Source organism: Antechinus flavipes, chromosome 1 (assembly GCF_016432865.1).
Source record: "Antechinus flavipes isolate AdamAnt ecotype Samford, QLD, Australia chromosome 1, AdamAnt_v2, whole genome shotgun sequence".
NCBI lineage: Eukaryota > Metazoa > Chordata > Mammalia > Dasyuromorphia > Dasyuridae > Antechinus > Antechinus flavipes.
Genome location: NC_067398.1, coordinates 148,571,849 through 148,595,399, shown reverse-complemented (window position 1 = coordinate 148,595,399; position 23,551 = coordinate 148,571,849). Strand labels below are relative to the sequence as shown.

Genomic DNA, 23,551 nt, shown 5'->3' with positions numbered 1-23,551 from the left:
GAAACCATTATTTGTTGTAGGATTAAATCAATGCTAAACTAGATTTAACTACTGTCTCCTCAATTCCACTTAGTCCCTTGTTCCAAGTTCTGGCTCATAACATCTCCATGTAGGATGAAATCAATCATACTGAACCATGCTAAATTAGATAATTATTGTCTCTATCAATTCCACTGAGTGCCTTGTAAGAATCCTTTGTTTCAAGTTCAGAGTTCTGGCCCATAACAATGCCCAAAGGGTTATCAAACTGCATACCCTTTGATCCAGCAGTATTTCTATTGGAGTTATAATTCAAAGAGATCTTAAAGGAGGGAAAGAGACTCACATGTGCAAGAATGTTTGTGGCAGCCCTGTTTGTAGTGGCAAGAAACTGGAAACTGAGTGGTTGCCCATCAATTGGAGAATGGCTGAATAAATTGTGGTATATGAATGTAATGGAATATTATTGTGCTGTAAGAAATAACCAGCAGGATGATTTCAGAGAGACATGGAGAGACTTACATGAACTGATGCCGAGTGAAATGAGCAGAACCAGGAGATCATTATACACGGCAACAAGAAAACAATACGACAATCAATTCTGATGGACATGGCTCTTCTCAACAATGAGATGATTCAGGCCAGTTCTAATGATCTTGTGATGAAGAGAACCATTTGCACCCTAGAGAGAACTGTGGGAACTGAGTGTGGATCACAACATAGCATTTTCACTTTTTGTTGTTGTTTGCTAACATTTTATTTTTTTTCTCATTTTTTTCCTTTTTAATCTGATTTTTCTTGTGCAGCAAGATAACTGAATAAAAATGTATGCCTATATAGGATTTAACATATATTTTTACCATGTTAACATATATTGGATTACTTACCATCCAGGGGAGGAGGTGAGGGAATGCAGGGAAATTGGAACATAAGGTTTTGCAAGGGTCAACGTTGAAAAAATTATTCTTGTATATTTTTTGAAAATTCAAAAACTTCAATAAAAAAAGAAAAGAATATAGTTAGGAGAAGTGATAGTCAAAGAAATTAAGTAACTCGGGGAAATTAGGTCCTTTGATGCACAATCCCTTCTACTTCCTATCTCTTAAGTAGACACAATAATTTATTTAGCAAAGTTTATTTATAATGGAATTTTCATAGTTTGGAGATCTACTCTGATAAACAAATAAAAACAATTTTTTATTAGGCACAATCTGGTAAAACAAAGGGTCAAATTAAAACAATAAAGAAACAACTTCTGCCCTACCTATCTTTTGACTTCTGCAAGGCAGGATTGAGGTACATTGTGTCAATATTTGACGCAAAATTGTGTCAATATTTGAAATCCAAGTAAGCAGAATCTAGATTCTGGGGTTTAGGGGTGAAAGATTAAAAATCTTTTAAGAGTGATATTAGGCAAGACTGGGATGTGGCAGATGATTTGGCTTTAATGAAATCTGAAACTGAAGAGAACAGAAATTAATAATGGCTGACACTTTAAAAGTTACAAAGAGTAGCATATTTATTCATTTGATTCTTATAACAGTCATAAGAAATTGATAATACATCAATTGTAACTGAAAGTTCTAAAGAAGCTCAAAAGGGATATAGAAGATAGGAATGAGTGGAGATAAAATCAAGTCAATAGCTACTGTGTAAGGCGGAAGATGATGATGGAAATCGAAGAGAAGTCAAAATAAAGAGAAAAAAGGTAAAGAAACACAGTCCCATTGACTCATATGCCTGTACAACACGACAGGGTCTATGCTATTCCTGTGCTATCTCAGTCCACTATTAAAAGAGCTAGTCTGGAAGATGGCGGAGAGGAGGCACACAACTGTGTAACCTCCGCATTTTTCTCTCACTATCCATTTCATTTCATGCTTCTGAATTAATGCTCGACTGAAAAAAAACATACAATTAGTTACCAAGAGAAACCATCCTTGAGACTCGTCAAGAAAGGTCTGTTTTTGCGAGAGGGCGGGGATGGTTATTATATCGGAAGCAGGCTGCAGGCAGATAGCGGCAACGAGAGCACGAAAGGCGTCTCAGAGCCGAGCAGAGCAGAGAGGGGGTGGGGCGTGATCGCAGCAGTCTCTGCGGGGAGAGCTTTGCTACAGGATTAGATACTTTGCTCCGGCAGCAAGTCAGCAGCCCAGCAGAGAAGCTAAAAACACCGAGGGTGAAGAATACAACCCCAAACAGCTGGAGTCTCTCGGGACTTGGCCACCCCTCCCCCACAGTGTCTCAGCATGCTCTCGGATCTCAGAGCGCAGGCGCAGCACAGTAGGGCCAGTGCCTCACGGCTACCCTGCCCCTCCCCCAAAGAAAGCAGCCTCCATTCAAGGGTTTTTTTCTTCTGTTTCTTCGCTAGTTTGTCTTTGATTATTAGACAGAATGAGCAAGAAACTGAAAAAGACTTTAACCCTTGACAGCTTCTATACAGATAGAGAGCAGACTCTAAATCTTGAGGAGACTAAAATCAAACAGTCCCCAGGTGAATCCCCAAAGGAGGAGATCATCTGTTCCTCAGCACAGATGAATCTCATGGAGGAAATTAAAAAGGCTCTCACAAGGGAGCTAGAAGAAAAATGGGAAAAGGAGAGGGAGGCTTGGCAAAAGAGCCTGGAGAAGTCAGTTAAAGAGAGAGTGGATAAAGAAATCAAATCCTTGAAAAATAGGATTGGTGAACTAGAAAACAAAATTGGTGAAATGGAAAAAAATTCCACAGAACAAAATAACTCAATTGGACAATTAGAAAAAGATCTTAAAAAAGTGAGTTAAGAAAATACTTCACTGAAAATTAGGGTCGAACAAATGGAATTGAATGACTCAAGGAGACAAGAAGAATCAGTCAAGCAAATCCAAAAAAATCAAACAATGGAAAAGAATGTGAAATACCTTCTGGGGAAGACAACAGACCTGGAAAACAGATCCAGGAGAGACAACATGAGAATCATTGGACTCCCAGAAAAGTATGATGAAAAAAAGAGCCTGGACACTATTTTCCAGGAAATTATCAAAGAGAACTGCCCAGAAGTCATAGAAACAGAGGGTAAAATAGACATTGAAAGAATTCATCAATCCCCTACTGAAAGGGATCCTAAAATCAAAACACCAAGAAATATAGTGGCCAAATGCCAAAACCATCAGACAAAGGAAAAAATACTGCAAGCAGCTAGAAAACCCAATTCAAGTATCGAGGAGCCACAATAAGGATCACCTAGGATCTGGCAGCATCCACATTAAAGGATGGAAGGGCCTGGAATATGATATTCCGAAAGGCTAAAGAACTTGGGATGCAACCAAAAATAACTTACCCAGCGAGAATGAGCATCTTTTTCCAGGGAAGAAGATGGACATTCAACGAAGTAAGTGAATTTCAACTATTTTTGATGAAAAAGCCAGAACTTAACAAAAAATTTGATCTACAAGTACAGAACTCAAGAGAAATCTAAAAAGGTAAAGATTAATTTTGAGAACTATATTTATGTTATAAAGATGTATAAAGAATACAGATATACCTTGTTCTAGAAACTAGATGTGGAAAGGACATTGTACCAGAAAAAGGGGAAAGTGGGGGTACTACATTTCATGAAGAGGCAAAGAAAACCTATTATATCTGAGAGAAAGATTGGAGAGAGATGAATATAGTGAGTATTTTACTGCTTTCAGAATTGGCTTTAAGAGAAAAATTTTAGACATATTCAATCTATGGTGAAACTTCTCCCACCTCATTGAAAAGTGAGAAGGGAAAAGTGAAAAGGGAAGGAATAAGCTAAGTGGAAGGGAATACGGTAACTGGGAGGGAAAGGGGTAAGATGGGGGAGGAACTCTAAGGGGGGAGGGATACTAAAAAAGGGAGGGCTGTGAGAAGCAAGTGGTGCTCACAAGCTTAATACTGGGAAGGGGGGTAAGGGGGTAAGAAGGGAGAAAAGCATAAACCGGGGTTAACAAGATGGCAAGTAATACAGAATTGGTCATTTTAACCATAAATGTGAATGGGGTAAACTCCTCCATAAAGAGGAAGTGCTTAGCAGAATGGATTAAAAGCCAGAATCCTACAATATGTTGTTTACAGGAAACACACCTGAAGCGGGGAGATACATGCAGGTTAAAGGTAAAAGGTTGGAGCAAAATCTACTATGCTTCAGGTGAAGTCAAAAAAGCGGGGGTAGCCATCCTGATCTCAGATCAAGCTGAAGCAAAAATTGATCTAATCAAAAGAGATAAGGAAGGGCACTATATCTTGCTAAAGGGTAGAATGAATAATGAAGCAGTATCTATATTAAACATATATGCACCAAGTGGTGTAGCATCTAAATTCTTAAAAGAGAAATTAAGAGAGCTGCAAGAAGAAATAGACAGTAAAACTATAATAGTGGGAGATCTCAACCTTGCACTCTCAGAATTAGATAAATCAAACCACAAAATAAATAAGAAAGAAGTCAAAGAGATAAATAGAATACTAGAAAAATTAGATATGATAGATCTCTGGAGAAAATGTAATGGGGACAGAAAGGAATGCACCTTCTTTTCAGCAGTTCATGGAACTTATACAAAAATTGACCATATATTAGGACATAAAAACCTCAAACTCAAATGCAGTAAGGCAGAAATAGTGAATGCATCCTTTTCAGACCACGATGCATTGAAAATTACATTCAATAAAAAGCCAGGGGAAAGTAGACCAAAAAATAATTGGAAACTAAATAATCTCATACTAAAGAATGATTGGGTGAAACAGCAAATTATAGACATAATTAATAACTTCATCCAAGAAAACGATAATAATGAGACACCATACCAAAATGTATGGGATGCAGCCAAAGTGGTAATAAGGGGAAATCTCATATCTCTAGAGGCCTATTTGTATAAAATAGAGAAAGAGAAGGTCAATGAATTGGGCTTGCAACTAAAAATGCTAGAAAAGGAACAAATTAAAAACCCCCAGTCAAACACTAAACTTGAAATTCTAAAAATAAAAGGAGAGATCAATAAAATTGAAAGTAAAAAAACTATTGAATTAATTAATAAAACTAAGAGTTGGTTCTATGAAAAAAACCAACAAAATAGACAAACCCTTAGTAAATCTGATTAAAAAAAGGAAAGAGGAAAATCAAATTGTTAGTCTTAAAAATGAAAAGGGAGAACTCACCACTAACGAAGAGGAAATTAGAGCAATAATTAGGAGCTACTTTGCCCAACTTTACGCCAATAAATTCGACAACTTAAATGAAATAGAAGAATACCTCCAAAAATATAGCTTGCCTAAACTAACAGAGGAAGAAGTAAATATCCTAAACACTCTCATCTCAGAAAAAGAAATAGAACAAACTATCAATCAACTCCCTAAGAAAAAATCCCCAGGACCAGATGGATTTACATCTGAATTCTATCAAACATTTAAAGATCAATTAACTCCAATGCTAAATAAACTATTTGAAAAAGTAGGGATTGAAGGAGTCCTACCAAACTCCTTTTATGACACAGACATGGTACTGATATCTAAACCAGGTAGGCTGAAAACAGAGAAAGAAAATTATAGACCAATCTCCCTAATGAATATTGATGCTAAAATCTTAAATAAAATATTAGCAAAAAGATTACAGAAAATCATCCCCAGGATAATACACTATGATCAAGTAGGATTTATACCAGGAATGCAGGGCTGGTTCAATATTAGGAAAACTATTAACATAATTGACTATATCAATAACCAACCAAACAAAAACCATATGGTCATCTCAATAGATGCAGAAAAAGCATTTGATAAAATCCAACAGCCATTCCTAATAAAAACACTTGAGATCATAGGAATAAAAGGACTTTTCCTTAAAATAGTCAGGAGCATATATTTAAAACCTTCAGTAAGCATCATATGTAATGGGGAAAAACTGGAACCTTTCCCAGTAAGATCTGGAGTGAAGCAAGGTTGCCCACTATCACCATTATTATTCAATATTGTATTAGAAACACTAGCCTCTGCAATAAGAGTCGAGAAAGAGATTAAAGGAATTAGAGTAGGCAATGAGGAAACCAAACTATCACTCTTTGCAGATGATATGATGGTATACCTAGAGAACCCCAGATATTCTACTAAAAAGCTATTAGAAAAAATTCATAGTTTTAACAAAGTAGCAGGATACAAAATAAATCCCCATAAATCCTCAGCATTTTTATACACCACCAACAAAATCCAAGAGCAAGAGATACAAAGAGAAATTCCATTCAAAATAACTGTTGATAGCATAAAATATTTGGGAATCTACCTACCAAAGGAAAGTCAGGAATTATTTGAGCAAAATTACAAAAAAAGTTTCCACACAAATAAAGTCAGACTTAAATAATTGGAAAAATATTAAGTGCTCTTGGATAGGCTGAGCGAATATAATAAAGATGACAATACTCCCTAAACTAATCTATTTATTTAGTGCTATACCAATCAGACTTCCAAGAAAATATTTTAATGATCTAGAAAAAATAACAACAAAATTCATATGGAACAATAAAAAGTCGAGAATCTCAAGGGAATTAATGAAAAAAAATCAAATGAAAGTGGTTTAGCTGTACCTGATCTAAAATTATATTATAAAGCATCAGTCACCAAAACCATTTGGTATTGGCTAAGAAATAGATTAGTTGATCAGTGGAAAAGGTTAGGTTCACAAGACAGAATAGTCAACTACAGCAATCTAGTGTTTGACAAACCCAAAGATTCTAACTTTTGGGATAAGATTTCATTATTTGATAAAAACTGCTGAGATAACTGGAAATTAGTATGGCAGAAATTAGGCAAGGACCCACACTTAACACCATATACCAAGATAAGATCAAAATGGGTCCATGACCTAGGCATAAAGAACGAGATTATAAATAAATTAGAGGAACATAGGATAGTTTATCTCTCAGACTTGTGGAGGAGAAAGAAATTTGTGACCAAAGATGAACTAGAGACCATTACTGATCACAAAATAGAAAATTTTGATTATATCAAATTAAAAAGCCTTTGTACAAACAGAACGAATGCAAACAAGATTAGTAGAGAAGCAACAAACTGGGAAAACATCTTTACAATTAAAGGTTCTGATAAAGGCCTCATTTCCAAAATTATATATAGAGAACTGACTCAAATTTATAAAAAATCAAGCCATTCTCCAATTGATAAATGATCAAAGGATATGAATAGACAGTTTTCAGATGATGAAATTGAAACTATTACCACTCACATGAAAGAGTGTTCCAAATCACTATTGATCAGAGAAATGCAAATTAAGACAACTCTGAGATATCACTACACACCTGTCAGATTGGCTAAGATGACAGGAAAAAATAATGATGAATGTTGGAGGGGATGTGGGAAAATGGGGACAATGATGCATTGTTGGTGGAGTTGTGAACGAATCCAACCATTCTGGAGAGCAATCTGGAATTATGCCCCAAAAGTTGTCAAATTGTACATACCCTTTGATGCAGCAGTGTTTCTATTGGGCTTATACCCCAAAGAGATACTAAAAAAGGGAAAGGGACCTGTATGTGCCAAAATGTTTATAGCAGCCCTGTTTGTAGTGGCTAGAAACTGGAAAATGAATAGATGCCCATCAATTGGAGAATGGCTGGGTAAATTGTGGTATATGAATGTTATGGAATATTATTGCTCTGTAAGGAATGACCAGCAGGATGAATACAGAAAGGCTTGGAGAGACCTACATGGACTGATGCTAAGTGAGATGAGCAGAACCAGGAGATCATTATACACTTCGACAATGATATTGTATGAGGATGTATTCTGATGGAAGTGTATTTCTATGACAAAGAGACCTAACTGAGTTTCAATGGATAAATGATGGACAGAAACAGCTACACCCAAAGAAGGAACACTGGGAAACGAATGTGAACTATTTGCATTTTTGATTTTCTTCCCGAGTTATTTTTTACCTTCTGAATCCAATTCTCCCTGTGCAACAGGAGAACTGTTAGATTCTGCAAATATGTATTGTATCTAGGATATACTACAACATATTTAACATATATAGGACTGCTTGCCATCTTGGGGGGGGGATGGAGGGAGGGAGGGGAAAAAACGAAACATAAGCGAGTGCAAGGGATAATGTTGTAAAAAATTACCCTGGCATGGATTCTGTCAATACAAAGTTATTATTAAATAAAATAAAACTTAAAAAAAAAAAAGAGCTAGTCTGAGGAATGGCTGAATAAATTGTGGTGTGCAGTTGTGATGAAATATTACCGTGCTGTAAGAAAACATGATCTTAAGAAAGATCTGGAAAAACTTAAATGAAATTGTAAAGAGTGAAGTGACTAAAACCAAGAAGACACTCTATAATGTAACAGCAATATTGTTTGAAGAATGACTTTTGAGTCATTTTGACTATTATTAATAATGAATTAAAAATATAGGACAATGCAGACATTGTCTATATCCAGAGAAAGAACTGATAAAACAGATGTATAAAATAATTTTGCACATACATGTGTAGAGGTGCATGTTATATGTATACATATATTTATATATACAAATACACATCTACAACTATTAGTCTAATGGTAGTCATCTTTAGGGTGAGGAGAAGAGGAAAGAAAAAAAGGGGGGAAAGAAATTTACATAGTAATTTTATAATATATTTAAAAGGAACAGCAAGTTGCATATAATAGATTTGAAGTATGTGCATTCATTATTATTACTATTACTATACTATACTATGGAAATGCTTGTTTTATTCCATAAATTAAAATTAAATTTAAAAAAGAGCTAGCTTGATCAGACATTTCCATGCAGGTCATTGACTAAATGTTGTTTAATTTCATCTTCTTTCTTTGCTTCAACATCTCAGACACAGTAGATGTTGGGAAAGAAGAAACTAATGTAAATAGCTACAGTGAGGAACTACTGTGTAAAATGTCAGACAGCTATGTTTCACCAGCAGGTAGTTGGAAATGTTGGTTGAACGTTCAGGATTAAGTCAGGACTTGGATTAAAGGCACAGAAGTGACTTACCTGAGGGGTGACAGATACAGGTATCTATACAATATAGAGAGCAAGACACAGCTGTGGAATGCCCAAGTTTAGAGGAGGGGAGGACTAAGAAAGGAGACCTCCCCTACTTCCTCTATATCACTCACATCAGTACTTTTCCTTTCTCCCCTAGTTTAAATCTCCTTGTTTCTATCCTTTTCTTTTCCATCTCATCTTTCAAAAAGCATGTTTTCCATAAGAATGGTATTAGATATGTTAAGCTATGTTAACCCAGCATTTTCCTAATCTAGCTAAAAATTTAGCAATTCTATTAAAAAAAGGAAACCATAGTTAAGGATGATCTCTTTGAAGAGCTATCCTAGATCTCTTTAACTATGGCTTTCTTTACTAGATAATTCATTAACCATCTTCTAATTGAACTATTTTATAATTTTTACTAGCTATGTGACCCTGGGTAAATCACTTACCCCCCAACTGCTTCGCCAAAAAGAGAAGGAAGGAAAAAAGCGAGAAGGGAGGGAAGGAAGAAAGAAAAGAAAAATATTATTATATGGCAGGCAAGTCAGTGAATCTAATTTGGTCTGTTCAAAAAAATTATTGCTGCTGAAAAATGAAAGAACATTTGTTAATGTGGTTTCCCTCCCCCATGTGTTCTCCAAATATCTTGTATGTCTTTTGGTTTACATGCTATATCTCTCTGTAGTATATAAGCTCCCTAAGAGCAATTTTTTTTTGTCTTTGTACACACAGTGTTAAATATAGTGATATGTGCATAGTAAGTAATTAATAAGTGTTTATTTTTTATTACTGATTACCTTCCATGGAAATTAAGATAATATTAATAACTATTCACACATATACCTACTTTCTCATCACATATTGCACAGATTCTCCCACAGAGGATTTATTGGACAACATGGATAGGAATCACAGCTATAACATACCATTGGAGCAATTATTTATAGCATGAGATCCACTGAATTAAATGGAATTATTGTATTCACAGCTTAAGGCTAACTTTTTAAAACATAAGCTTTTTGAAGATATTTTACTTTTTTCCAGCATTCCTTTCTCCAAATTGGGGTCAATTAGCCTTTTTTCTGTTCCAAACAAAGTACTGTATATGATTTATATCTCAAACTTATGAATGTTATCTCTAATGCACATTTCAAAGATTTCAATGTCAAAGATCTATTTTATATTGTCTACATGATATTTCTTAGATTATACAGGTTATGTCCACATAGGACTACTGGAATGGGCATTTTGACTGAAGAGATCCATCTAAACAATCCATTAATTCAATAAAAAAGAAAAAAAAGCTCAACTAAATTAACCATTTTAAAAACTGAACTGACTTATAGACTAACAACTTTGTGAATCTAATTATAATGTAATCAAATATAAAGCAATTTTTATTTCAAAAGACAAATTCATTATTACTTGTTTCTAAATTGAATAGCAGGAATTGAATTCCTGCCTTCTAGCCTGCAATACTATTACACTGAACTATAGAATGTTAGGATCTGGAAAGAACTCTTTAGGATCATCACCCCCAAGAGATAAGTACAATTTATAAGCACCACATATTTCATTTTGAAGATGTTATTGTGTAAATAAAAGTATAATTAGCATGTTAATTTCTATTTCTTATTTCCTAACCAAATATTTTAGGGCAAACTATTCTATCACTATTTGTGATAGTATTTTTCTATGCTTAAACTGAACTCAACATATATTTTTCTCACAAGTGGATTAGTATTTCAATACAAAGTTTGGTTTTTACAATTTAAATAAATGAAAAATGGTAAATATATTTGCGTTGCTGAATAATTTATTTCAGTTTTGATAATATAGAATGACATAATTGCTAATAAATGAAATAAAAATGCTGCAAAGCCTATTAGTCCTTACTATATTAGTAAATCATCTTTTTCCATTGTTAGACTATAGAATCAAAAGATGAAAACAAACTAGTTGACATGAAGTATTATATGAGATAGAGAAGGATATGTAGTATATGAGGTAGATGAGAAAAATCAGATGATGTGGCTACAAATTGGAGTTCTGTCACTTACTACCTGGTATCAGACACTATCTACGTATGTTACCCTGAGCAAATCATTTAATCATAATTACCTCAGTTTCTTCATTTGTAAAATGAGCTAGAGAAGAAAATGGCAAAATACTACAGTATCTTTGACAAGAAAGACCCAAATGAAATCATAAAGAGTAGAGCATAACCTAAAAAAAAACAGGATAACAACTCTTCTTACTATCTATGTGGCTACAGTACAGTCACATAATTGTTCTGGGCTTATTTCTTCATCTGCAAAATTAAAAGGTTAGATTATATAGCTTTGAACATCTCTTTCAGTTCTAAATATATTATTTCCATGTTGATAAAATAAGTGTTTCACTGAACCCATCTGTTGCATCCTGAAATGTTCATCAGAAGCAATATAAAAATATATAAGGAGAAGTTAGGTAGCACAGTAATAGAAAATCATGTCTGGAATCAGGAAGAACTGAGTTCAAATGCTGCCAAAGATATTTACTAGCTATGTGACTCTGGGTAAGTTACTTAAATTTATTTGCCTCAGTTATTTCATTTGTAAAATGGGGATAATAACAGTATTTACCTCTTAGGATTATGGTAGGATCAAATGAGATAAAATTTTTAGAGCGCTAAGTAAGTACAATGACTGGTACTTGTTAAGCATTATATAAAAGTTATTATTTAAATTAAATTAATTATTCTATCAATATGCTCTATACAACAAAATCAAAGTAGCATAGTGGATCAGAAAGAATACTAAGTTCAGAGTTGGAAAATTTCAGTTCCAATTTATAAGATATATATATATATATATATATATATATATATATATATATATATATATATATATATATATATATAGTACTAAGTATGAATGAAATAGTCTTATTTTTTATGAAGAAACATATTCTCTGATATTATTGGTATTCAATCCATGTTGATTAATAAGTATTATGATATATTACTACAGAAAAACAGTATATCAGACCAGGAAGGACTGTGGAACGATTTAGTACAAGGGTTAGAAAGCTACCACAGAAGTTCAAACTCAAGGGGCTGCCTGTTTTGGTACAACAAATGAGCAATGAGCTGCGAATGGGATTTTTTTTTTTTTTTGCATTTTTAAATACAATAAAATTGATTTAATACAAACACTATTCAAGGAATGAATCTCTAATATGATGTCTGTGAAGAGTGCTCACCTAATCTCTGATCACACTCAAGAACTTATAAAAGAAATCTGATTTACCTGGGGAAAGTTCTAAATCAGGGATGAGGAACATCTGGTTCATGGGTCCTATAAGGCCTGTGAAATCATTTGCTAAGGCAGCAATAGCAGGTGATGATGAGCTGAAAACTCCTACTGCTTGAGTTCTGTAAGTTGATAATTTTGTATGGCCTACAAATGATGTAATAAACATCCAAATAGCTCTTGGTAGAAAAAAGGTTTTCCACCTCTGTTCTAAATGATCTGATTTTATTAGCCATAATAATGCACATTTCTTAAAAATAAACTAACCCAAAATCAAATTAATTTTAAATTCAACACATTTTTATCATTTTTCTACATATATATAAATGGCACTTACCACAAATGAAATAATCTTGACTTTTTCACAAAGAGATTACTAATGTTTTGTTCATAAGCAACGTATCTTTCATTTTCAATCTAACCTTAATGTTATGATAAATATTACAAAATAATATAAAGCAGGGTTTCTTAACTTTTCTTATATAATGGACTCTGCTAGCAGTCTTGTGAAGCCTCAGAATAATGTTGTTAAATACATATAATGAAATACATTAGGATTATGAGGAAAACCAATTATACTGAAATAATTATGAAAATATTTTTTAAGGTTCATAGACTTAAAATTAAAAACTTCTGATATAAAGAAAATTTGGGGGATTTGATAAAGACTAAGTTTAAAGCCTAATACTGCTGCCTAATATTACTAGTACTTCAGGATAAAATTATAAGAATGTTTTCAAAACATTTTTCTGCAACATTTATGCCTAGAAATATAGCTATAAATTTCAGTTATCCTAGAGCTTTGTATTTATAAAATATTGCTTATATATAATGATGGACAATCATTTAATAAAGGATTAAAACCTTTAAAAAATCCAAACATTTTAAGATATGACTTCCTCTACCCTAATAACAAGTGCCCTTTGAACAATGTAGTATAATTTCCTACCTGTTTCTGGAGCCATCTTTGATGTCTTCTTTGCTTCCTTCTCAGATTTTTTAATTTGTTTCTCTCTCTTTTGCTTAGCCTTTGGTTAATGGCACCCAAGGAGAAACCAGAAGATTGTAAGAAACCAATAGATGAAATGCCTTCCTCCTCTTCACCAGGTTCATCCACACCACTAACAGCTACAGGGAAGTCCATCCGGAAAGGCAATTCATCAATAGTATTATGGTGAGAATGTACAATGGAAGCCTCTAAACCACATTGAAATTCTTCTTCTCTTTGTCTTAGAGTATTACAGGAAGGCACTGTAAATCTTTGCAGTAGCCCATTACCATCAAAACTGGATGAATCTGGAGAGGAATGACTATTTTTACTAGAACCTACATACAAGCCATGAGGGTCAAAAGGCTGTGTTTCATTTAGTCTGTGGCAGGCAGGAATCTTACCATGTGTTTCATATAAAGTAGGCAATAAGGCAAGTTTCTCTCTGATGTTCAGATCCAAACTATGTGATTTTCTATGAAAAGCTCTTATACTGCATCTGTCATTCACAGACTGGGGAACAAAAAGACAGTATTTTGGATTAGATGCTTTGAAGTGCAGTTTTTCAGTCCTTGTCTCAAAACTGGTTGATCGTACCTCCAGGCAAAGAGCTTCAGTTAATCTTCCAGGAACATTATTTTGGGCCATATTTAAAAACCTTGATTTCTGTTCTCCCAGGCAACACCTGTACTTTTAAATGTGTTCTCTTTGTCGAACCCTGACTGAATTCTATGAAGTGATAAGTGTTTTAATGATGGTCTCATTAGTCTGATTACAATAGGCTGGTAAGCTGTCCTGCTCTTGCAAAGATGTACAGCTACAAATTAACCACAGGAACATTTTGGGCTGCTGCTGAAGTTAAAGCCTCCCAAACGGGCCCCACAAAAAGGGTGATTCAGTTTTCCGATTGTCTATAGTGCCTAGAGGTACAGAAAATAAAAACAATACATTAATTGTGAGAGAGACAGACAGACAGACAGAATGAATGAATGAACTGATGTGAGAAACAGCTATGTGAAACTTTACTATGGTAAAAACAAGCTTTGTATTTGTAAAAAGCAGCTTGAATAGCAAATGAAACAGAACTTTCAATTAAAAGCCATTCCAAAGTTTTAGAAACTATTATTTATAAACTATAGTCTGAATATTACTCTTAAAATTATAAAAAGTTACTTAAATATCTACACACAAACTGAATATACACTTCATATATAACTATAACCTAGAAAATAAAATTGTCTATAAAGTTGAAAATTGAAAGTAAAGTCTCAAAATAAAGATTCTATTTTGGCACACTTCTTTCATACTAAGCTTTATGGGAGGCAAATTTTTACAAATAAAGCTTTGACTAGCTTTTTACATATAACCAAAGAATGCTGGGCACATCCATTAGGTAGAACATAATTAAGATTCAATTTTAAAAACTAGTAGCAAAATGAATTGGTTTAAATATTCATTGTTACTGTAGGAAGTAACAGAACATTTGCAGTGCTGTAACACATTTCTTAAGGTGCAAAACATTTATAAATACTGAATTGTTTTTCAGGGAGATAAATGCTACAAGAAAATGTCTAAATTTTGCACAACTTCAAATATTATAAAACCAGAAATCTGCAGATAAACAAAATTTAAACAATCCAAATCTAAAAATTTTAAATAAAGAAGATTGGGCTTCAATCTTAGAATACACACACACACACACACACACACCACATGGACAAGGACAAGCAGGACTTTTCAAGAACAGATATTTCTGGACTTCTGAATATGGTAGAATATTCAGTTTTAGATCATGGTAGCAATGGTAGAAAGGTTTTTAGTGAAAATATATTGCTCTTTTCAGACTGCTTTCTGAACAACCTAAAAGAATGTCTATTTAGGATTTGTTTTAAGTTTCAAGTTTCAGTGCAGCTCCTATCTTAACAATCACTTCTAGATTTGGATCATCTAGCCACATAATAAATAAATATGCTCTGAGGTCCTAAACAGTGACCCTAGAAAATCAAAGTGTTTTTATTTCCTTCAGAATTGTAGTTCAGCAGATTTGGGCAACCAGGTGGCACTGTGGATACAGTATTGAGCCATAAGTCAGGAATATTCATCTTCCTAAATTCAAATCTGGACTCAGACATTTATAAAGTGGGTAATTGTAGAGGGCCAGAAAAAAAGTTGTACTTGAATCAAGGACAGCAGGGTTAAGCATCTACTCAGTGTGATATGGTGATAAAATGGTTGTGTATGCTCAATATGCTGTAGTGATGTAATCGTATTGAGGTATTTAAAGGAGTCTCAGACACAAGAAGACTCTCTCTCAGCCACAGACACAGAAGAAGTCTTTCATCCATGGACACAGAAGAGTCTCAAACACAGACACAAAGAAGATTCCAGACTCTGGACTCCATCTTTGACCAGCCTCATGGTGGTTCTCTTGCTTTCATCACTTCTCCACCTAAAGACCCAGGCTCGTCCAGAGATCCTCCAGAAAGCTAGCCTGGACATTACAGGTAACCCTCAGCAAGTTACTTAAACTTAACACTGTTTGTCTCAGTTTCCTCATCGGTAAAATAAGCTGGAGAAGAAAACAGCAAACCACTACAATATCTTTGACAAGAAAACTTCAAATGATATCATGAAAAAATTTACATGACTGAACAATAACTGGGATGTGAAGGAAGCATAGGCATATGTTCTGCAATTAATATGAAAAGACAGAATTTACACAGGATAGGAAGCATAAATGGAAAAAATATGATTTCTGTTAGCTGAAGGGAAATTAAGTTAGAAGTGAAATACCAAAATCAAATATTAACCTAATTTTACCCTATAAAATTTGAAATTAAATTTGACAAAACCTTTTTTTTTTTAAGAACTGAAGAATGGTTTACTTGGATCGCCATCTAGCCATCTATTTATCTCAAAGAAAACATTCCTGTTTTTTAAAATATGTACATACAAGAGATAGCTTGGCTTTGACCCAGTGACTAGTGAATTGAAGAATTGACCTTATAATAAGGAAGACTAAGGTTCAAATCCTGTCTGTTGACACATAGTGACTATGCAACGTTGATCCCTTGCTTTCTAAAGCTGCAGAAAAGGTATAGATCTGAAATGGTCAAAGAACTTCTTACCTGGCATACCTTGCACTGATGAAATCACAGATGTGGTAAAATAAACACACACACACACACACACACACACACACACACACACACACACACAATCTCTTGCAAGGGTATACAATTAGTCTACATTTACTTTAATAGCTGAAAGAAATTACTCCATCCCAAAGTAGAAAAGCTCTCCAATCATCTGATTAGGAGTTATACTTCTGATGAGGCTGTGTAAGAATATGACTGAAGGGAGCACATAGAAGCCATTGTCAGGTAATATATCTTAGTAGGGATCATTTTATAAGATGATTTTCCTAGTATAATTCTTAGCTAAGAATTAGGGATAGGCTGACTGGCTGGAACAGGACAGATTCCAGAGAGTGGAAGCTACTGGAGGAAAAGGTCTGAAAAGGAAGAATACCAAAGCTAAACCACTGCTATTTCACATTTTTACTTACTGCATGCCCCTAATCAAGAAGTATCTTACAGATTAAAACAAATAAAGTGTATTCCTATATAATCAGTCATTCCTTTGTGTGACCTTTTTCTCCTCTCTCTGACAATGTCCTTCTACTCTTTTTTCCCCCCTCTTTTACTAATTAAAACTTTTCAGGAAATGATCTAAGTCAATTTCACTTTAGTTTGAATTATACATCATTATGTTCCCTCTCCAAGGGGTTTTCTACATTTGCAATTTATACTTCTAAGTATGATTATAAGCTTTTACAAAACAATTTCATATCCAACATTGTGGGATTTATGTCACATCAATCTTTGGAGATATATATATATAGAGAGAGAGAAATGAAACAATGAATGATTGAGATTTACATCCCATTTCTAGAATTTCATGGATCTGTGAACAGAGAATGGTGGAGGGTTTGGAGGAGAGTCATTTGACTATTTCTTTGCATCCTAAAATCCTATTACATAAGCAACTTCCCAGAAATGACCGAGCATTTATTAAGCTGTCATTATGTGAAAACATCTAAATTATGGAAACAAATAGAAAAAGTGAAAAACCAAAGGACCTTCCCCTTTAATGGGAAAGAAAATGCAAAATAGTTTAGCATGCCATGCTACATGTCATGACATGTAAAAAGTGCAAAGGTTCTAAGGAACATCAGCTGGTTGGATGACAAGGTATAGAAATACTTAAATTAAATAACTAGGTCAAATGATTGTGGTGGGGGACTTCAGGGCATAGGTAGGAAAAATAGTAATGACTGTTAATCCTCCAACCTAAACTATGTGACCTCTCAAGCATTTAAGCATGAGACTGGCTCTGAATACTGCCATTGTTCAGGTAACTGGGACAGCTATGTCCCGTTGTGCAAACCACGTCTCATTAGCTGGAGAATCTCTTGTTACAAGGCTGTATTTCAATCGCTCACGTTAATAATGCTGACTTATATCCTATCAATTCAAGACATCAAAATTTTATTAAGCAGTTTCTGTGCATAGAAGGTATTAAGTTCTGGATGCCACATTTTTGGAAGGATATTGGTAAACTGGGGAACATCCTGAATAGCATGATCAGGATCATGGCATCCAAAACTGAAAACAATACTTTGGGTACAGTATGATCAGGTCAGAGCACAACTGACAAATATAGCTCAGGAGAAAAGAAAGCTCTATGGATCCTATACTATTATACTAAGCTTATAGTCCGTAAAAATGAACAGATCTTTCCCATTCAAACTGCTATCTAATCATGCCTCTTCTACCTTACACTTGTTCATTTTTAAGCTAAATTTTTCTTTTCCATATCAAATTCATTTGCTATTCATATGGCATGATCCCACTACTCTCCTGGTCATGCTACCTTGGAAAAGAAAAGGCTTGGATGTTAAGGGAGAGTTATTATTCACTTTCCTCTTTCCATTACTTTCCACTACTTAGTGGGTTATCATATGGAAAAGAGATTAGATTTTTTTCTTGTTATTCTCAAGGAGAAGGATCACAGCAATGGGTGAAAACTGAAGAGGATTAGATTGTGAAGTAATCATCTAAAAGTTGGATTTGCTGCCTTGGAAGGGAATTTCCCCTTTACTAAAGGTCTTTTCAAGCAAAATCTGGATCATCATGTGCTGGATGTATTTTAAGAACAGGTTGTGCAATGTATGGATAGGATTAGATGAATTCTGAGATCATTTCCAACTCTGAGATTCCTTGTGTGTCACATCTCCTGTACATAATGTCATCAGGGCTGAAATCTGTGATTTATCGAGCATTGCCATCAATGGCAACAAAAAGCATTAAGCACTGACTATATAAGCCAGGTATTGTGCTAAGTGCGGAAAATACAAAGAAAAACACAAATATGATCCTCACTTTTTAGGAGTTCATATAATGAGGTAGAAGACATGCAAATAACTATGAAAATACAAGAAATAAGCAGTGCAAATAGGTAACTTCAGAGGGAAGATACTAACAAGTGAAGGTTAGGGAGGAACTGGGAAAAATCTCTTAGAAAAGCTAAGATTTGGGGGAATAGTAGATACAGCACCAGCCCTGAAGTGTCAGGAAGACCTGAGTTCAAAACTAGCCTCAGACACTAAACACTTTCTAGCTGTGTCCCTGAATAAGTCACTTAACCCCAATTGTCTTAGCAAAGAAAAAACAAAACAAAAAACCCTAATATTTGAACTGAGTCTTGAAGTAAATCAAGGAAGGCAGGAGGTAGAGGTGAGGGAAAGAATTACAGGTATGAAGGACAGGCAATAAAAATGCCCAAAGTTGGATGATGGAACTATCATATTAAAGGAATAATGAGGAATATTGTTAGATCATAGATTATGAAGAAAGAAGGAAGGTGTAAAAAGATTGGAAAGGTAGGAAGAGTTCAGGTTAGAAAGGGCAGTTTGCATTTAACCCTAAAAATAATAGGGTGTCTTGTGGTTTATTGACCTGGGGGAAGAGTTTTACATAGTCAGACCTTTAGGAAAGCCATTTTGGCAACTGAGTGGAAAACAGACTAGAAAACAAAGAGATGTGAAGCAGAGAGACCAATCAGAAGACCAAAATAACAGCTTAAGCATGAAATTATGAGAGCCTGTATCATGTGCAGCTGTGTGAATAATAAGAGAGCATATATTAGAGAACTGTTGTAATGTTAGGAATGACAAGATTTGGTAACAAACTGAATATGTGGGGTGAGTATAAGTATAGTTGAAGATGACACAATGGTTCACAACCTGGTGGTAATGTCCTTGACAGTAACAGGGAAGTAAAGAAGAAAGGGTTTGTTTTAATTTTTGTTTGAGGAAAGTTGGGAGGGAAGATGATGAATTCTTTCCTTGTCCAGCTGAGTGTTAGAGGTATACTCGACATGCATTTTATGATGTCCACTAGGCAATGTAAGACAGAAAAAAAGGTTACTGCTAGATAAACAGTTAAAAGAATATCTACATGGAAATGCTAACTGAAACCAAAGGAGCTGATAAGATCACTAAGTAAAACTGCATAAAAGGAAAAGATAAGAGGGCCATAAAAGAGCTTTGGAGAATACTCATGGTTAGTAAGCTCCATCTTCAATGCAGATCCAGCAAAGGAAATTGGGAATTTTCTGTGCAAAGAAGTTGCTAAGTATTTGCTGATTTTAATTCATAAGACATGTATTAGTATTATCACACTGAGACTAATATTTGATGTTGGAAGCCAGTCTCCTTTCAAGTTCTCCAGCTGTCTGTTTTTTTCCTCCCATACTATTTAACATTTTTATCAGTGATTTGGATACAAATAAATGGTTATTTTATCAAATTTCCAAGTTTCACAAAGCTAAGAGGAGTCAAAATATTGGATGACAAGAGTCAAAATATAAAACTGCAATGATAGGCTATCTAACATTTGGCATCAAATATTGTTATTAGACTATTCTTTTCCTGACATTCAAAACTCCACCACTTCTAAATTTAACTTTTATCTCTACAATTTTTCAAAAAGAATAACAATATGAGAAAGATCAAATGTTTTGCTGAAATTTAGATAAATCATAACTACATAAGTCTCTGGAAGTATTCTAATAATTATTCTAATAATAGTAAAAAGAGAATTAAGTCAAATATAATGTAACTTTTCATGAAACCTTTCTAGATCTTTTTGATTATTGCTTCCTTTTTTAAAGTACTTCCAAAAAAAACCCAAAAAACTTTACAGGTGTACACATAATTATTTATATTCCATCACCTGCCTTTGTTTCTATCTTCTGCACATATCATTTTTGAAATCCTTAACTCTTTCCCTTTTTCTTTACCAGAAGTATTCCTTATTTGTCCTTAAAATGTCTTTCTTAAGAGCTTCCATCCCCTTTTATGCTAATTTTCACTGTAATATTTTAGCCATGGAACTCCACCTGTCTTTCCTCTAAATGCTTTGCAATCTGCTCTCCCAAAATCCAGAGTATAGGACAGATTTCCTCTTTTTTTTTTTTTTTTCAATTTCTTTACAATGTTCCCATCATTTCTGTTCCTACAACTGGTTTCTCCTGTTAATGAGAACTGATCTAATAAAGTTTCCCCCATTAATTCTTTTCTCTTTTGAAACTAAAAACAAATTATTAGCTGCCCTAGTTGGAGTTTTTTGTTATTGTTGTTGTTTGTCTGCTTTTGGCAGAGAAAGATCTTCAGCAGCATGTGAATAAATCAAGTCTCTCATTATTACTGCCGTTTGCCTTGTGCCAGATCTATGATACAAACCTCAAACTCAACTTTTTTTCCCCTTTTACAAAATTGGTGTGCAGTACACTATAATAACAATATCTGGTCTATTTCCGTTTATCCTAGAATTTACCCAAATGTCTCATCAGGCTTCCTGGGTTCCTTCATTCATCTAATTTGTATAGATAGATAGATAGATAGATAGATAGAGATATAGATATAGATATATTGCATCTATGACACTAAATGCAAAAGAGAGGTGAGCAAAATGCTAACGTAGAATATAAGGCAAATCATTACTGATATGGGGAAAGTTTTAAAGGAAAGATGATATTTGAGTTAGTTTTTAAACTAGGAGTCAGAAATTGAAATAGCAAGAATTGAAGAGGACAGCATTTCTAAGCATAGGGAATAGTGTGAGCAAAGGCACAAAAGGGACATGATGTATATATATATATATGAAAGTGAGTAGAATGAGACAAGGCTAGAAAGGTAAGGTAGTATTAGATTGTGCAATTTGCTAATATAATGAAATTAAAGCATATGTAAAGTACTTGAGGATAATACAAATTTAGCTGAATGGATTGTTGTTCTAAGGTTCCCTGAATATACACACAGCAAATTTACTTTGCTACAACTTGATGTGATGACATTTAAATGGCATGTTACATTCAGCAAAGAATGACATGTAGTTTTTTAAACCTCTGAAACTAAATTCTCCCAAATGGAATAAATCTCTCAAGTTAAAGAGCTTAAACTTAAAAAGAAAAAAAAAAAATTCTTGGAAACATCTTTTTTGAAATCGTTTTTGGTCTAGAAAACAGATACCTACCTTTTCTAGAATGTAATTCATCCATTCTGGAAGGACTTCTATATTCATGTGCCACACATTACAACTATTCTGAGGTGTAAGAGCTAATTCATGACCATTCTGCTAAAGAGAGAAGCATGAGAATAGTGATTACCAGTTTAATATTGACTTGGTTCATAAGTTATACATTTGAGTTCAGCAAAAAACACATTCCAATTCAACAGATGAAACAAATATTCAACTTTGTGCTCACCCTTCCCCCCACTAAATACAAAACAAAAACAAATCATCAAACAAAAAGCACTTTTGAGAAACATCTATTCAATTAAAGTGGAGATCTAGTTCTGTTTCCATGAGCTCATGAATCAAAAACACATTTTAGCAGTAAGTTATCTAGAGTTTTCTATTTGTTATTAAATTCTTCACAAGAGTCTTTTGACTTCCTGCTTTTAACTAGCTTCAAAAGTGACTGAGCATATCTATTTATTATTTTGTCTTTGGCATGTTTTAGGAGGAAAAAAAAAATTCTGACCACTGTCACTGCAATTTTGTTTAAGTTTCTGATTATGGCACAATTTGATTATTGTTCTAGTAATATATCTGAAATATTGGCAAGTTATAATGCATTACTCAACACATCTTTATGAAGAATACAGTGTCATCTAATATGAAGTTAAAGAACTCTGGATGGGGAAAAATGATTTTTTGAGCTCATAGCCTGTTGAAATTTTTAAAATATGTATAGAGAGAGACTCATGACTATCTTCCCTATTGGTCAATCTGCTAGCTAGAAATATATACTGCAGAACTTGGAGAATTAATACTCAAAACTAGAGCTATTGTCTTGAGCAGAATTCTCAGACATGATGAACACCAATTTCAAAGGAAGGTAACAAACAAGACACAACACAATTTTAAATACTTACTCTGAGAAAAACACTACTAAACCCTATCCTGACATCCAGAAGCTCACAACTCTAATTAAAAAGCATAAAATTCCTGATTCAAGTGTCCTATTATTAACATTAAACATGTCCAGTTCCTTAAACCCATTCTCACATTATGAATTCAAGATCATATTCTTTTCTGCTTTTCTCCTCTGAACACTCTCTGGTTTATTACTTTTCTTGAGAAATTCAAATGCCTAAAACTGAATGAAATACTCCAAAGCATATAGAGATTATCAGTTCCCTATTCCTGGGAGATACATCTCTTTTAAAGTAGATCAAGAGTCCCTTCTATTTGTGGTTGCCACATCACACTACTGATTGATTCCCTTTGCATTTGCAGTCCAGTACGAATTTATGACTTTTTTTTTCAGAATAACTGCGATCTAAGATAAAATTTATAAGTTGATTTTTGTGCTAAAGTTTAAGACTTTATATTTATCTCTACCGAATATCATTTTATTTTTTTATGTCCAAAATTTTAAGCTGTCAAGATCTTTTAGTATCTTGTTATTCAGTAAGTTAGCTATCTCTCTCAACTTTCTATCATATGCAAATTTGATTAGCATGCCATCTGCCTTTATCTAAGTCATTGATAAAAATATTAAATAGCACATTGCCAAACACAGATTCCTGGGGCATTCCACAGAAAACATCTAACCATTTACAACTACTCCCCAAATCTGATCATTCAGCCAGCATTGAATTCATCTGATTGAATTATTATTAAATCAAAATCTCTCCATCCTCTTCAC

General features: G+C 34.0%; 1 protein-coding gene across 1 annotated transcript in view; it reads right to left on the bottom strand.

Annotated features, from left to right (window-relative positions):
- RNF180 (ring finger protein 180) overlaps positions 1-23,551 on the bottom strand; it is a gene marked incomplete at its 5' end in the record, with an annotated part of 176,715 nt that overhangs the window by 150,030 nt on the left and 3,134 nt on the right. The window contains 3 exon segments of the mRNA XM_051971248.1: positions 13,232-13,932; positions 13,935-14,190; positions 21,871-21,969. Coding sequence (XP_051827208.1) covers positions 13,232-13,932; positions 13,935-14,190; positions 21,871-21,969 — 1,056 coding nt within the window.